At 38.3% G+C, this 17,637-nt stretch overlaps 1 protein-coding gene across 2 annotated transcripts in view; it reads right to left on the reverse strand.

Moving 5' to 3' along the window:
* CFAP299 (cilia and flagella associated protein 299) overlaps positions 1–17,283 on the reverse strand; it is a 593,714-nt gene extending 576,431 nt beyond the window's left edge. Inside the window, exon 1 of one of the 2 annotated variants that reach the window (XM_059924005.1) lies at positions 17,153–17,283. In XM_059924005.1, coding sequence (XP_059779988.1) covers positions 17,153–17,263 — 111 coding nt within the window. In that variant the 5' untranslated portion in view covers positions 17,264–17,283. Of the gene's footprint in view, positions 1–16,768; positions 16,890–17,152 lie in introns of those variants that run through there. The other variant, XM_059924006.1, reaches the window with a different exon arrangement.
* Positions 17,284–17,637: the final 354 nt, after the last annotated feature.

Here is a 17,637-nt window from a genome sequence, read left to right on the forward strand (position 1 = left end):
AGGGCGCTTTGCCTTCTTTCTGACTTGTTCCCCTGCTCACTATACTTGCTATCCCAGGTTGCTTTAGTGCAAACAACAAAACTGAGCAAATGCCTCCACCTAGTGGAGTTAATATTTAAATGAAAAAGCGATGCAGATTTCGGGTTTGATTTACAAAAGTGGAATGATTTGAGTGTAAATCTTCTTAAATACGTTACTTAAAGTGAGCTTATGGGAAGAACTCGCAGTGAGCTCTGCTGAGACTGTGGGTTTCTTCTAGTGGAATATAAGTTGCTTGTGGTCAACAGAGTATTTTACATAATAAAGACCGTTAAAAAGTTGCTGTACTAACTTTGTATATGGAATGAATTATGCATTCCTGTGTGCCTTACCTGAGCCGCACAGAATCATTTGGATAGCTCTGCACTCACTGACACTCATGTATATTGCAAAAAATGACAAGATCAAGTACAAAGTTGAAGTTGTTGCCCCACTTAACCATTACCATGTTTTAACTGGTGGAATTACAAGCCATCTCTCTACTGTAAATGGTCAATAATCTTTAAAGAATTATCTTTAAAGAAACTGAGAAATAAAATACTTTCATTTATTCACATATTTAGCATTTCTGGTGATTTTCATTCCTTTGTGTAGACCTAAGTTTCCTACTAATATATGATTTTCCTTCTACCTAAAAATCTTTAACAATTCTTATAGTAAGGGTCTGCTAACAACAAAAGTATCGTGGCTTTTGTTTTACTGAAAAAAATATTGATTTCACTTTAATTTTTTTCTTCCAGTTTTATTGAGATATAATTGACTTATAGACATCACGAAATGATTACCTTAGTAAGTTTAGTGAACATCTATCATCTCATATAGATACAAAATTAAAGAAATAGAAAAATATATATATTTTTCCCTTGGGATGAGAACTCTTAGGATTTACTTTCATATATAACATAAAGCAGTGTTAATTATATTTATCATGCTGTACATTAGATCCCTAGTACTTATTTCTCTTATAATTGGCAGTTCAATACCTTTTCACTGCCTTCATTCAATTCCCCCTCCCTCCACACCCTAACCTCTGGTAACCACAAATCTGATCTGTTTTTCTATGAGTATGTTTGTTTGTTTGTTTTTGCAGTATAATTGACCTACAACACTAAGTTAGGTCCTATCACACAACATAGTGATTCGATATTTCTATACATTGCAAGATGATCACCACGATATCTAGTTAACAAATATGTCACCATACAAAGATATTACATAGTTATTGACTATATTCCCCACACTGTACATTTCATACCTGTGACTCATTTACTTCTGTGCAACTGGAAGTTTGTACCTCTTAATCTCCCTCACCTATTTCTCTTCTCTCTCCAATTCCCTCCCCTTTGGCAACCACCTGCTTGTTCTCTGTATCTCTGACTCTATTTCTGCTTTGTTATATTTGTTCATTTGTTTTTATTTTTTTGATTCTACATATAAGTGAGATCATACAGTATCTGTCTTTCTCTGTCTGACTTATTTTACTAAGCATAATGCCCTTTAGGTCCATCCATGTTGTCAGAAATGGTATGATTTCATTCTTTTTTATGGCTGAGTAATATGCTATTGCAACCACATCTTCTTTCTCCAATCATCCGTGGATGGGTGCTTAGGTTCCTTCTATATCTTGCCTACTGTAAATAATGCTATGATGAAAATAGGGGTGCATGTCTTTTCAAATTAGTGTTTTTCATTTTCTTTGGATAAATACCCAAGAGTAGAACTGCTAGATTGTATGGTAGTTCTGGTTTTAATTTTTTGAGGAATCTCCATACTCCTTTCCACAGTGGCTGCAGCAATTTACATTCCCACCAACAGTACATAAAGGTTCCCTTTTCTCCACACCCTCGCCAATACTTGTTATTTGTTGTCTTTTTGATAATAGCCATTCTGAAAGTTGTGAGGTGATATCTCATTGTGGTTTTGATTTGCATTTTCCCGATGACTAGTGATATTGAGCATCTTTTCATATGCCTCTTGGCCATCTGTATATCTTCTGTGGAAAAATGTCTATTCAGATTCTCTGCCATTTCTTTAATCAGGTTGCTTGGGGGTTTTTTGATGTTGAGCTGTACGAGTTCTTTGTATATTTTGGATATTAACCCCTTCTCAGATATATCATTTGCAAATATCTTCTCCCATTCAGTACGTGGCCTTTTTGTTTTGTTGACAGTTTCTGTTGCTGTGCAAAAGCTTTTTAGCTTGATGTAATCCCATTTGTTTATTTTTGCTTTTGTTTTCCTTGCCTGGGGAGATGTATCCAAAAATATATTACCCAGACCAATGTCAGAGAGCACACTGCCTATGCTTTCTTCTAGACGTTTCATGGTTACAGGTCTTACATTGATGTCTTTAAAACATTTTGAATTTATTTTGGTGCATGGTGTGAGAAGGTAGTCCAGTTTGACCCTTTTGCATACAGCTGTCCAGTTTTCCCAACAGCATTTATTAAAGAGGTTGTCTTTTTCCCATTGTATATTCTTGTCTGCTTTGTCAAAGATTAATGTTCCATTAAAGTGTGGGTTCATTTCTGGGCTCTCTATTCTGTTCCATTGATCTATGTGTCTGTTTTTGTGCCAGTACCATGTTTTTTTGATTACCATAGCTTTGTATTATAGTTTGAAATAGAGCTTTGTTTCTTTATCAAGATTGTTTTGGCTATTTGAAGTCTTCTGTGTTTCCATACAAATCTTAGGATTTGTTCTAGTTCTATGAAAAAATCCCATTGGTATTTTTATAGGGATTGCATTGAATCTGTAGACTGCCTTGGGTAGTATGGTCATTTTAACAATATTAATTCCTCCAATCCATGAGCACTGTATATCTTTCCATCTGTTTGTGTCACCTTCACTTTTCTTCATCAGTGTCTTAAGTTTTTCCAAGTATAGGTCTTCTACCTCCTTAGTTAGATTTATTCCTATTTTATTCTTTTTGATGCAATTGCAAACAGGATTGTTTTCTTAGTTTCCCTTTCTGATAGTTCACTGTTAGCAAATAAAAAAGCAACAGGTTTCTGTATATTAATTTTGTATACTGCAACTTTACCAAATCCCTTGATGAGTCCTAGTAGTTTTTTGATGACATCTTTAGGATTTATTATGTATAGTATCATGTCATCTGCAAACAGTGACAATTTTACTTCTTCCTTTCCAATTTGGATTCATTTCTTTTTCTTGGATTTACAATTCTATGTTGAACAAAAGTGGCATGTGTGGGCATCCTTGTCTTATTCCTGATCTTAGAGGAATTGCTTTCAGCCTTCCACTGTTGAGTATGATGTTAGCTGTGGGCTTGTCATATATGGCCTTTATTATATTGAGGTATGTTTCCTTTATACCCATTTTGTTGAGAATTTTTATCATAAATGGATATTGAATTTTGTCAAAAGCTTTTACTGCATCTATCGAAATGATCATATGATTTTCATTCATCAATTTGTTAATATGGTGTATCACTTTGATTGATTTGTGGATATTGAGCCATCCTTGCATCTCTGGGTTAAATCTCACTTGATCATGCTGCATGATCCTTTCAATATATTGTTGAATTCAGTTTGCTAATATTTTGTTCAGGATTTTTGAGGCTCTTGGGCTGTAATTTTCTTTTTTGGTCTGATTTTGTCTGGTTTTGGTATTTGGGTGATGCTGGCTTTGTAGAATGGGTTTGGAAGCATTATTTCTGCCTTAATTTTTTGAAGTGTTTGAAAGGTATAGGTGTTAACTCTTCTCTAAATATTTAGTAGAATTCACCTGAGAAGCCATCTGGTCCTGGGCTTTTGTTTGTTGGGAGTTTGTTTATTACTGATTCAATTTCATTACTGGTAATTGGTCTGTTCATATTTTCTATTTCTTCCTGGTTCATTTTTAGGACATTGTACATTTCTAGGAATTTGTCCATTTCTTCTAGGTTGTCCATTTTATTGGCATATAGGTGTTCATAGTAGTCTCTTATGATCCTTTGTATTTTTGTGGTGTCAGTTGTAACTTCTCCTTTTTCATTTCTGATTTTATTTGTTTGGGCCCTCTCTCTTTTTTCTTTGATGAGATTGGCTAAAGGTTTATCAACTTTATCTTTTCAAAGAAACAGCTCCTAGCTTCATTGATCTTTTCTATTGTTTTTCTAGTCTCTACATCATTTATTTCTGCTCTGATCTTTATGATTTCTTTCTATTTACTCACTTTGGGTTATGTTTGTTCTTCTTTTTCTAGTTCCTTTAGGTGTAAGGTTAGATTGTTTATTTGAGATTTTTCTTGTTTCTTGAAAAGCTTCTTTCATTAGACACTTCCCTCTTAGACCTGCTTTTGCTTCATCCCCTAGATTTTTGATTGTTGGGTTTTCTTTTTCATTTTTCTCTAGGAATTTTTTTAAATTTTCTCTTTGATGTCTTCAGTTATTTCACCTTAATTTTTGAAAGACATTTTTGCTAGATTAGTGTTCCAGGATGACTTTTTACCTTTCAGCACTTTAGAGATGTCATCCCATTGTCCCATGACTTGTATTATTTCTGATGAGAAGTTCAATCTTTCCTGTCTGAACTCATCCTTGCATTCCTATGATAAATCACACTACTTAAGAGTAGTATTTAGTAGTCTCTGATCTATTATTTCTTAATATAGTCCTAGATTCATTTTTCACTTCTTTTCATCCAGTTCATAAGTAAAATTAGTCTTTAGCTTTCCATTTTGTGCTATCCTTCTCTAGATTGATGTCAGGGTTACACAAGTCCTATAAAATGATTTAAGAATACATTCTGGTGTTTCCCCAGTGGCGCAGTGGTTGAGAATCTGCCTGCCAATGCAGGGGACATGGGTTCGAGCCCTGGTCTGGGAGGATCCCACATGCCGCGGAGCAACTAGGCCCGTGAGCCACAACTGCTGAGCCTGCGCATCTGGAGCCTGTGCTCTGCAACAAGAGAGGCCACGATAGTGAGAGGCCCACGCACTGCGATGAAGAGTGGCCCCCACTTGCCGCAACAGGAGAAGGCCCTCGCACAGAAACGAAGACCCAATACAGCCAAAAATAAATAAATTAAAAAAAAAAAAAAGAATACATTCTCCTTGTGAAAAAATTAACATGTGGCAGATGGAGTGAATTTGTATTCTGTCAACTTAGCTAAGCTGGAGCTTTGTTTCCATAATTTTTCTTCCTTAGATAGTTACAGGTTAGATTGGGCCACAAGAGACATTTGCGATAGATTTGGAAGACAGCAAAGGAGAAGCCATATTGTTCTAGCTCTTAGAGAAGCTTCTCCTTTACGTCCTCCAACTCCTGGGACAAGTGCATGAGTATGTTAAGCTCTGTGACTAAAGGTGTCAGCTTCTTCTGCAGATCTCTTCTACCATCAAAGATGGAGGTGTGAAAGAGGTGAGGGCCTGATCCAAGTTCCAGTTTGTCCTTATGAATTCTAGCTCATCCTTGCAGGTCTGTTTGCCCTTGTTTCCCACAAATCTCACAACTCCCACAATCCCTGGCTGTCTGTCCTAATGACTTCAGGTTCCAGCACCAGACACCAAAGAAACAGCCTTTCATTGACCATTTAAACAGTTCTCATAATTGTGTAGGGGCAAATCTTTATAAAAAAGTAAATACATGTGACACACATATATCTACATCTACATCTATATATATATGTATGTGTGTGTGTTCTGCTTCTCTGACAGAACCCTGAATGAGTCACAATTAGCTATTGGCAATGGTTCCAGAGGAATAGAAATTTAAGGGTGGGTTCTCTGAATTGGTTCTGGGTTACCTAGAATTGGTTCTCTGATCTTATTAAAAGTATTACAAGCCCTGTTTACAGTAGAAAAGATTATACTGTAGTCGGTGAAATGCAGAGGCCAAGTTATTTATCACCTTTAGAAACGTGCAATGAAAACAGAGCTTTAGGTAACCAAGTGTTTGCTGCCAGAGGACAATTTAGTGACAGTAAGAAACATAATGGTATTGGTTGCTTCCAAGTGTGTTGAAGGTCTTGGGAAAAGAAAATGAGAAGCTCACAGTTTGGGGATTAGCCAGCCATTTGGTGGCAGGTTAGTTACACAGGACTACCCACATAATGAAAGGGGAAAATATTTGACATAGTTTCATGATTTTTAAAAGCTTTTTTCCATAAATTATATTATGCCATATATATACAACTTTTCATATAATTATTATTTTTTAGCGTCCATGTAAGAATTACCGGTTTGTTAAATTTGCTCATTTTTCTATTGGATTTTATTTATTTATTATTGATTTATAAAGCTATATTCTATACAGCAAGTCCTTGTTGAGTATACATTTTGCAAATATTTATTCTCAGGTAGTTGCCTATCTTTTGATTTATGATATATTTTGTCATACAGAGTTTAAAAATTTTGGCAAGGAAATTGTATATGAAACCTTAATAAAGTACACAGAAAAACTGCATCAGTGCATTTAATAGAAAAAAGAAAGCTTGAAAATAAACAGCTAACCATTCAACTAGAGAAAGAATAACAAAATACACCAAAATGATATAGAAGGAAAGAATAAAAACAACAGGAAAATGAATAAAATAGAAATTAAAATATACAAATCCAGTCAGCTTTAATTGTCTAATGAAAGCCAAGAGCTTATTCTGTTTTTTTTTAAATTGAAGTATAGTTGATTTCAAGAGCTTCCTCTTTTTTTTTTTTTTTTTTAATATTTACTTATTTATTTATTCGGCTGCACTGGGCCTTAGTTGCGGCACACAGGATCTTCATTGCAGCACATAGGATCTTTAGTTGAGGCATGCGGGATCTTTAGGTGTGGCATGCAGGATCTTTAATTGTGGCATGTCGATCTAGTTCCTTGACCAGGGATCAAACCCGGGCCCCCTGCACTGGTAGTACAAAGTCTTAGCCACTGGACCACCAGGGAAGTCCCTCAAGAGCTTATTCTTTTAAAAGACCAAGAAAATAGATAACATTTGGCAAGATTTATGGTGAAAAAGAAGGAATACACAAACAATTTTAGAAATCAGAAAAGAGCCATAACAACAGATAAAAGAAAACTACATACAAGTTTATAGTAATAATTTGAAAATCTGTGTAAAAATATATGAAGCATTTGCTCAAGTTATGAATTCAGAAGAGATCTGTCAGTGGTTTTATGAGTCCTTGATTTTCCCCAAAAAAAGTCTTCATTTTGCATTCCCATTTGAAAATTAGTTTATTTAGTCAGAGTCCAGGCAGGAAATAGATGATGTATTTAAATGGAGTAACTGAAGGAAACTGAATGGCTGAGTTAATTTACAAAGGTATTCACCAGGTTAAGAGAAATCCAAGTGGGACAATGAAATACCCTGCAGCTAGCAACAGCAGTAAGCTACTGTATTAGTAGCCATTAACCTATGCAAATGAGGTAAGGGGAGGGAGCAACTAATAGGACACAGGGAGATGGCTGTAGGACAGTGTTATCAGACCCTGAGTTTTGGCTTGATGGAAGAAAATATCGACTGCTAACCTGCAGCACAGTATGGAAGGAGTCTGAAAAAAAAACTGCCCAGCCTCCTGGCTTCTAATTTCTTACTGGTGCCTCTTATTGGCTGAACCCAACTGGCCAAATGTAAAGGGAGTCCAGTTGAAGTAGTCAACAGAAATCACCCTCTTGGAGCACACAGCACAGAGCACGTTGGGGTAGGATAGAACTCAAGGTAAAACAGAATCTCAGGGGCCAAACAGGGACAGAATATAGCCAGGGACAGAATTCTAGGCTCAAAGTAAAATTTCCTAAGAAGTTTAAAGATATTACTCCATTTTCTTCTAGGAATCACTATTAGGAATGCAAAGTCTAAGATCAAGCTGATTCCCATTTACAGGTTATTTGTTGACACTCTGAATTATTTTTTAAATTGTGGTAAAACATACATGACATAAGACTAACCATTTTAAGTGTACAGTACAGTGGTATTAAGTACATTCATGTTATTGTGACGTTATCATCACTACCATCCGTCACCACAACTCTTTTTATCTTACAAAACTGAAACTATGTGCCAGTTAAACAATAGCTCCCCATCTTCCCTTCCCCCAAGACCCTGGCAATGACCATTCTACTTTCTGTCTCCGTGAATTTGACTACCCTAGGCACCTCATATAAGTGGAATTACACAGTATTTGTCTATTTGTGGCTACTTATTTTGCTTAGAATAATGTCCTCAAGACTTCCATGTTGTAGCATGTTTCAGAATTTCCTTCATTTTAAAGGCTTAATAATATTCCATTGTAGATATATACCACATTCTGTTTATGCATTCATCCATCAGTAGACACTTGTGTTGCTTCTACCTTTGGCAATTGTGAATAATGCTACTATCAACATGAGTATACAAATATCTGTTCAAGTTCCTGCTTTCAATTCTTTTGGCTACATAGTATCCAGAAATGGAATTTCTAGATCATATAGTAATTTTCTTTCTAATTTTCTGAGGAGCTGTCATACTGTTTCCACAATGGCTGCACCATTTTACATTCCCACCAGCAGTGTACAGTGTTCCAGTCTCTCCACATCCTCACCAACACTTGTCATTTTCTGTTTTTTTTGATAATAGCTATCCTAATGGGTGTGAAGTGATATGCCATTGTGGTTTTGACTTGCATTTCCCTAATGATTAATGATGTTGACACCTTTTTATGTGCTTATTGGTCATTTGTGTACGTTCTTTGGAGAAACATCTTTTCAAGTTCTTTGCCCAATTTTTAATTGGATTATTTGCTTTTGTGTTGTTCAACTGTAGTTTTTTCCATATTCTGGATATTAACCCCTATCAGATATATAATTTGCAAATATTTCCTCCCATTCTATGGGTTGCCTTTTGACTCTATTGATGGTGTCTTTCAATACACCAAGTTTCAATACAAAAGTTTTTAATTTTGATGTCATGCAATTTGAATTATTTTTGAACTATCATTTTATTCTCAGAGTTCTGTAATTCTACCACTAACTGCCAAGGTGTGGATCTTTTTCATTCATCCTACTAAGCAACTGATTGTAAGATGGGCACTTACAATCTTGCACTTATCTCCAACACAGAGAATTTTTGTTGTTGTTGTTATTCCATTGATTATTTTATCCCCCTCATTTTCTGTATAATTTATTTCTAGAATGTCTATTAGATAAATATTGAGCCTCCTGGAATTATTTGTTCATACTTTCCTTCATATAATTCTTATTTTCCTCATTTTTTTTTTTTTTTTACTGCATTCTGGGTAATTACATCAACTTTAACTTCCAGATCATTAAATTGTCCTTTAAAAGTGACACTGTCCTTCCATTAGTTAGCTCTTTTAAAAATGTCATCAAGTTTTTAATTTCTAAGAATTCTTTCTTGCTCTCTGATTGCTCCCTTTTCATACCAGTCTATTATTTTGCTTACAGACTTCATATTATACATATTAAAATGCCTGTAAGGTAGAAAATTAGAATTTATTTAAAGTTGCCTCAGGGTTTTGAGTGTTTTGTTTTGTCTGACATTACTTGTTCTCCTTATTCATCTTAGGCCCTCCCTTTCATGCTCCTGTGTTCCCTCAAACATCTGGGAATACATAGTTATGAATAGAGAACTGGGTAATTAGCAAAGTCATTAGCATGGATTCCCTCTATAGTCGTACAGATCTGATTCCCTAACTGGTTTCTCCTCTGAATAGATGAACTGAGGAAGTTATGTGTAAAAGAGCAGAATATAGTAATGTACAGACTCCACTTGAGGATGTGGACATGAAGAAGGAAGGCGGTCTGGGGTAAATCCCACCCTCTCCAACCTAATTACCAAAATAAGAAGGACTTGGTAGTAAGTGTAACTCTCTCCAGATTTTCTTCTCCTCTCCAACATCTATTCTGGCCTTCTAACACTATCTAACTACTTCACGCTTAGTTTTGATTATCTCTCAAGCCCCTTTACCTGCTCCAGGACTCCTTGCTAGGCACTTCTTTTAGAGAGCAGTTCTCTCATTTATCCTTGGGTTAAACATTGCAGGTATATGCTGGGGATAGGATACACCTCTGGCTTAGCTAATGCAGAATTAACTTCTTTAATCAATTATAGGTTCTCTCTTGCTCTTTGTATTATTGTTACCCCTGACTTTTCTCTAAATCTGCTTTACCTTCCCAACACTGTTCTTATTTATTCATTTTGGGCTATGGTTTTCTCTATCTTGTCAATCTCTAACTTATCAGAAATAAGCACAATTTCTGATCCTGTAGAGTAGCATCCTTTCATGTCTCCTAGTGCTATTATAGATTTATTCTATTTCATATTTACCAGGAAAATGGATAGACAGATGACGGGTAGGAAGGAAAGGAAGGAGGGAGGGAGGAAGGGGGGAGGGTGAGAGGGAGGGAGGGAAGGAAGGAAGCAAGCAAGCAAGGAAGGAAGAAAGCAAGCTTGATTATACCCAGGGCTCTACAAGTCCACAGTGTCTACTTCAGCCACAACTTTTTCTTTTTTTAATATACCTAAAAAGCTTCAGAAAAAATCTTCTTGCCTCTAGTTGTAAAACAATCCAATCCATCCTTCCAATGGAAGACTGAATGATTAAACCAGAAAGTGTCCATTGGATTTAGTGACACATCCTTCACTTGTCACCATGGCAAGAACAATTTCTATTGAATGTGAAGATGGGAGCCAGCTAGCAGTGGGTTGAAAAACAGAAGATGGAGGAAATCAAGATTAAGGACTTTACAATTCATTCAAGAAGGATAACTGTGAAAAAGGAAGAAAAGACAGATATGGAGGGGAGAATGGGAGATACCTCACTGAGCACAGAAGGGACTGATGGAATTAAAGGTGAGAGGAGCTAATCAATAGAGGTAGTTCCCTAAATACATGAAGCAAAAGGGTAGAGAATGCAAGTGACCATCATCGATCAAGCCTATTAGTTGCAAACAGCAGGGTTTACTGTAGCCGGTCCAAGCATTAAAAAGGAATTATTAAAATACAATAGCTCAAAAGATCCCTGGGAAAGTGAAATTTGAAGCCTACACAGCCAGAAACAATACTCTAAGCCATACAAACTATTTCAACAAATATCCCTCACTGCCACCACTGAAAACATATACTGCAACTCACCATGTTGACCTAGGACATTACACGACCGAACTTCTGCCACTGCATCAACTGAAAGTCAAGAGCCTCAACCACCTCATTCAATACAAAATGGATTCTACATGGTGCTTTCTTCCTCACGTCACTCTTTTCCTATACAGCAGTCTCATGTAGGTGTATATGATTGGCAGTGCCTAAGTCACACAAAGATACACTAGCAGCAAGGAAAACTGAGAAGATGAATTTCTGCCTCTACCTTAGGGAGGTGGGACTCAGAGTTGGGAAAATTCCCAAAACATTATAATGATAATGTGTGTTCAAATGCCAGATTCAGTATATTCAGATAGGCACCATGCATGGTAGACACCATTAACACAGGTGGGAAGGAAGAGAGGATGGGCAGAAATTAAGGTGGTTTTATAAGTTTCATGGTAGAAAACTGAAGAGGGTTCCAGCCTGATTGACTCTTTTTGTTGATTTGGAGAGATGAAGTCATCCACTAAGAGCCTGAAGAGAGGAAAGAAAGTTTGAAAAACAAGCTGGGGCGGGCGGAGAATCAAGGAAGTGCAATAGGCAATTCGCAAAAGAAATGCAAATGGCCAGGAAAAATTTAAAAGATGGTCAACCTCACTAATAATCAGAAAAATTAAAATTAAAACAACGAGTTTTTTTTCACATATGATTTGACAAAAAACAAAAGGGTTGACAATATCAAGTGCTGGTGACTGTCTGAGAGAAAAGGTGTCTCATACACGCTGGTGGGAGAGTAAATGACTACTCTGGAGGGCACTTTCACCATGTTTATTATGACCCATCAATTCTACTTTTTGATACATTTACAACTGCACACAAAGAGGATGTACAAAAGACGCTCATTTCCCTGTTGTTTGGGATATTGCAATAAGGAAAATGAACTTCCAAAGGACCAACCTAAGTAAACAATGGATTCAATGTAGCAACTTATAAAGAATAGGAAGATCTACATAGAGTGACATTAAATGGCCTCCAAGATTTAATGTCGATTTTTTTTGTTTCAGAAAGATATAAATATTACCTTTTGTGTAGAAAATATAAATGAAGAATAATATATATATTTACATAAAATGAAAATATTTATGTAGTATAATACTGAAGCCCATGTGCCCTGGAGCCCGTGCTCTGCAACAGGAGAAGCCATGGCAATGAGAAGCCCCCACTCACTGCAACTAGAGAAAGCCCATGTGCAGCAACGAAGACCCAATGCAGCCATAAATAAATGAATAAATAAATAAAATTTATTAAAAATATATATATTTTTGAAGACTACTCAGATGTATGCAAGAAGAAAGATACTAGGGTAAACTTCAGCCCTTATTGCTGCAGCTTGGCTCAGAACCACACAAATATCATCTCCTACCTCTGCCACCTAGTCTAGATTCCCCTCACCCTCAACTAACATCTCTACTGGTCTTGGTAGCATATCAAGTGGTGTGAGCCAGACCCTTATTCCTGAGGGCTCTGAACCCCTGGTCACCATGCCCTTTTCAAGTCTGGGTTGCTGCCCTTGTACATTTACCACCACAACTGAGAAAGAGATTACCAAGAGGCATCCAAGTGAGTTACCAAAATTCCAAACACATTCCTTCATGACTGATTTTATAAGTCCTAACTTTTCCTGACAGTAAAGCTCAATTATGCTTGCCGAGATGGTGACTCTTCTTGCCTCCTGATTCCTAGACAAGGAGCCTGAAGATTCCAGGCAAGAGTTATAACTTCTAATTCAACTGACTCTCACCAAGTCACCTGATGGCATGTTCCCCCATTTAGTACCAGGACAATTAACCCGCAGAGGCCCCAGTAAGGAAAGAAAGTCCAAATTCTTTGGGTTAGGTGCTTTAACCTCTTAGTTCCCAGAAAAAGGGAACAAAGCTCAGTGCAAAGATCTTGGATGCTAAGTATATGCTGTATCATGGTGGATGGCACCCATTCTCTGAAACTATCATCTCCAAATTGGCACTTCATTTATGCTTTTAGCAACCCATTCCAATGATCTATCTGCTGGCAGCTCTGAATGTTTCTGAATATATTATGAAAAGTGAACCACATGCTCAGGTCCTTACTCCCACAGTTCCTCTGTTGTAGCCTAGGTCCCTAGTCTGACACAGTGGTAAATGGGACCCTGTGCCTGTGGATGAAATAGTCATTCCGTAAAACCCCATCTATAGATGCTATGCAATTCCCATCAAGATTTTAATGACTTTTTTTTTTACAGAAGTAGAAAAAAAATCCTAAAATTTATGTGGAACCACAAAAGACCCCAGACAGTCAAAGTAATCTTGGAAAAGAACAACAAACTGGGAGGCATCACAATTCCTGATTTCAAGCTATATTAGGAAGTTATAGTAATCAAAACAGTATGGTAATGGCATAAAACAGACACATAGACCAATGGAACATAATTGAGAGCCCAGAAATAAACCCATGCATATGGTCAACTAACATTTGACAAGGGAACCAAGAATACTCAACAGAGAAAAGACAGTCTTTTCCATAAGCGGTGCTAGGAAAATTTGATAGTCACATGTAAAATAATGAAACTAGACCCAGATCTTACATGACTCGCAAAAATTAACTTGAAATGGATTAAAGACTTAAATGTAAAACCTGAAACCGTAGAACTCATAGAAGAAAACAGGAAAAAAGCTCATTGAAGTGTCTAGGCAATGATTTTCTGGATTTGACGCCAAAAGCATAAGCAACAAAATCAAAAGTAAATAAGTGGGACTACATCAAACTAAAAAGTTTCTGCACAGCAAAATTATCAACAAAATGAAAAGGTCACCTATGGAATGGAAATCATATATCTGATAAGGAGTTAAAATCCAAAATATAAAAAAAAGAAAAACTCATACAACTGAATAGCAGAAAAATAAACAATCTAATTTTAAAATGGACAAAGAACCTGAATAGACATATTGTCCCAAGAAGATATTCAAATGGCCAACAGGTACATGACAAGGTGCTCAACATCACTAATCAGTAGGGTGAAAATCAAAATCACAATGAGATACTACCACAGCATGTTAGAATGGCTACCATCAAAAAGACAAGAGATAACAAATGCTAGTGAGGATATGGAGAAAAGGAAATGCTTGCAGCCACTATGGAAAACAATATGAAGTTCCTCAAAAAATTACAAATAGAACTACCATACAAGCCAGCATTTCCACTTCTGGGAATACATCCACGGGAAACAGAAACACTATGTTGAAGAGATATCTGCACCCCCATGTTCATTAAAGCATTATTTACAACTGCCAAGACATGGAAACAACAACGTAAGAGTCCATCAACAGATCAATGGATAAAGAAAAGTGGTGCACCATTCAGCCATACTGAATACTATTCAGCCATGAAAAAGAAGGAAATTCTGCCATCATCGACGACATGGATGGACCTTGAGGACATTATGCTAAGTGAAATAAGTCAGACTAAGAAAGACAAGTACTGTATCTCACTTATATGTGGAATCTAAAAACAAACAAACACACACACAAAAAAACAAACTCAAAGAGATCAGATATGTGGTTACCAGATGAAGGGATTGGATGCCCATGGTCAAAAGGTACAAACTTCCAGGTATAAATTAGGACTGGAGATGTAATGCACAATCTGATGACTACGGCTACCACTGCTGGGTGGTAGAGCTGAACGTTGCCAAGAGAGTAAATCCTAAAAGTTCTCATCACAAGGAAAACACCATTTTTTCTTTTTTTCTTTTTTTCTCTTTCATCTACATGAGATGACAGATGTTAACTAAACTTACTGTGGTAATCATTTTGCAAAATATGTAAGTTAAGTCATTATGCTCTATACCTTAAACTTAGGCAGTGCGATATGTCAATGAGATCTCAATAAAACCAAGAGAAAAAAATATTCCATTAGGTAGCAGAGCAGTGTTATGACTAGCCAGAAGAGGCAAACCCATTACTACCAAATGTGTCTGTTCCTATCACACTGAATTGCTGACCCTTCCAAAGTTGAAGGGGCCCAATGCTTTTAGTTGCCACCAAGTGGTTAGCTGGTTCCCTTGAGAAATGGTGCTATATCGGAGGCATTCGACTTGCTTGCTGACAGTCGAATGCCTGTCATCCAAGTTGGACATTCTGAGGTAGCGGTAGCTACATCAGCCTTGGCAAGTGGGAGCCCACCCTATTGGGCCCATGTGTAGCCTCCATCTTCCTCCCTGTGCCCATCATGCCAGCACTAAGGTGGCCAATGAAAGAGGCTGGCTGACAGCAACTGGCTTAACCAATGCCAAATTTTAAAGTAAATTTCTTTACCTTTCGCCTAAACATAGTCACCATTACCCATTTTGCAGATCTTTAAAATTCTGATTGATGAAACACAAAGTATTAATTTCTCACTCCTAATAAACGTTAATGCTTTTACTTTCTAATTCACATGAAAAAAAAAACAACTCTGCCTTTAAAAAAATTGAAACCCTTCTTAAGATATCAAGCTTAAGCTTGGCAATTTTCCACAAGTGCTACAAAGATGATAATAGCCTATTGGGATATTTATTGTCTATATTTCATTCTTGTTTATTTAGATATTCAAAACCTTAGATGCAAACATTGTTTGGCACCACTACTATTTCCCCTTCATTGCAGTGACTTCCATGCAAGGCATAAAACGGAACCTTCATGATTTTAAACATGTTATCTGCATAAAATATTAAAAAGCTTGTTTTTGAAATCAGAAGATATGTTGGAAATACCACCTGGCTTTTTTTAACAGTTAATTCCAGAAAGATCAAATTATCTGTCCAAGGTCACACAACTTGTTCTTAGCAGAGATAGGACTAAAATTAGATGATTCTAGTTCCTTAAAATTATGTTCCTATCTAGAACATGAATGTGTTTTGGAGGATAAGCACTTTTCAGACCTTGGAATCCACAATGAAGTAAAATCTCACTTTGAAAACGATCATTGGAGTCCAAAAATTTCAGTCCCCTAAACGGCTTGAATCACGTTGTTGCGGATAAGGAGTTTGGGGATTGGCTGCAGGATACAAATCCTTCTCAGACCCAGGTGTGGTGTGACGCCAAACAGAGGCCCTTGTTCTTTCTGGCCTAAATAGAGAAGGGCAGTTGGCGGCTCTGTGGCATAGCTCCAGGGCAGGAAAATCCAAGTCAGTGCCCATTTAGTCGGCCTGGTCTGGGAATACGCCCCGGGTCTCGGGACCACCGTCCACCTCCTGCTTCTCAGGACCCATAGTCTATTATTTTCCCCGCTCAGCTTGGTTCTCCTCGAAGAGGACAAGAACTCCATCCCTCCGCGGCCCCCCGCCCCCTACCAGCTTCCCACCCATCCCCACACCTTTAAGAAGCAGGTCGGAGGATGGCTGCTGAGAGGAAGACAGTAGCCAATCCCAATTACGTCCGATTTTGCTGTGTTGCAGGCTTTTTTTTTTTTTTTTTTAACTATCAACAATAGTTGTGAACAATCAACTCGATAAAAATGAATCAGCTCATGCCTGCAATGCCAGGGAGCTGTAACGTAATTAAAGGGCTTTCTGAGTCAACTAGCTTGGGGTGGAAGTTCATGGAACCCAATGCCTAGTATATACTAGATACACCTGAAAGGATACTGTCTTCCGTTCTTTAGTACAAACTGGCAAAGGAAAGAGAAACAGAGTCAGACCTGAATTGCAGCCCCCGGAAGGGGCTCAGCGGGCTTCGGAATCCAGCCCCGTTCCTCAAAGGAGCAGGACTTTGGAAGGGACACGGGCCAGGAGGGGGGGCGACGCATGCCGCCATACAGACATTCCAGGCCCCGCAGCGAGTGTACGTGCGTGCGCGCGCGTGCGTGCGCGCGTGCGCGCGTGCGTGGGTCCGTGCCGGGTCACGGACGCCAGGGGCCCGAATTCTGTACGGACCCAGGCCCCGCCGTACAGCAGTCGGGAAACTGCGGGGCCTGCCGTTCCCGCGGTCCACCGCCAGGGGGCGAACACCCCACGACGCGGGGGCTCGGGAGGGACCGAGGAACGCGAAACGGTGACCCCCCCTGCGGGGCTGCCGCCCTTACCTCCAGGTAGTACATGTCCAGTGTAGTGATCTGCGAGTCCAGGAAATCTTCATAGGTGTTGAACTGAGTGACTATATTGTCCACGGTGGTCGACCCCTCTTCCTGATCCATTGCGGTTGCCTTGGTCGGAGCGTCCCCAGCGACGGAGGCGGGGGGTGGGGGGGGAGGGGGGCAGGGTCAGAAGGTTCCACCCACTTCGTCCCTTCCAATCAGTTGGGAACCGGTGCGGAGCTTTGGACGTTAATCCCACCCCCGTGTCCTGCTAGCGTTTCAGGCTTCCTTCTAACTCCTAGGAACGCCGTCTCAAATTACCCACTCCAAGTTCAAGTCTGACACCGTCAACTGACTCGGACTTCGGCGAAGCATGCAGCCACGGGAGAGATGCAAATTGCAATCCAAAATTTAAAAGAATATGTAGACAAAATACTATAGATCAGAGCTTCTAATCGTGTTCTAAAACAATGCTGTGAAGGACAAAAATATCA

The sequence above is a fragment of the Balaenoptera ricei genome, chromosome 5, assembly GCF_028023285.1.
Source record: "Balaenoptera ricei isolate mBalRic1 chromosome 5, mBalRic1.hap2, whole genome shotgun sequence".
Lineage (NCBI taxonomy): Eukaryota > Metazoa > Chordata > Mammalia > Artiodactyla > Balaenopteridae > Balaenoptera > Balaenoptera ricei.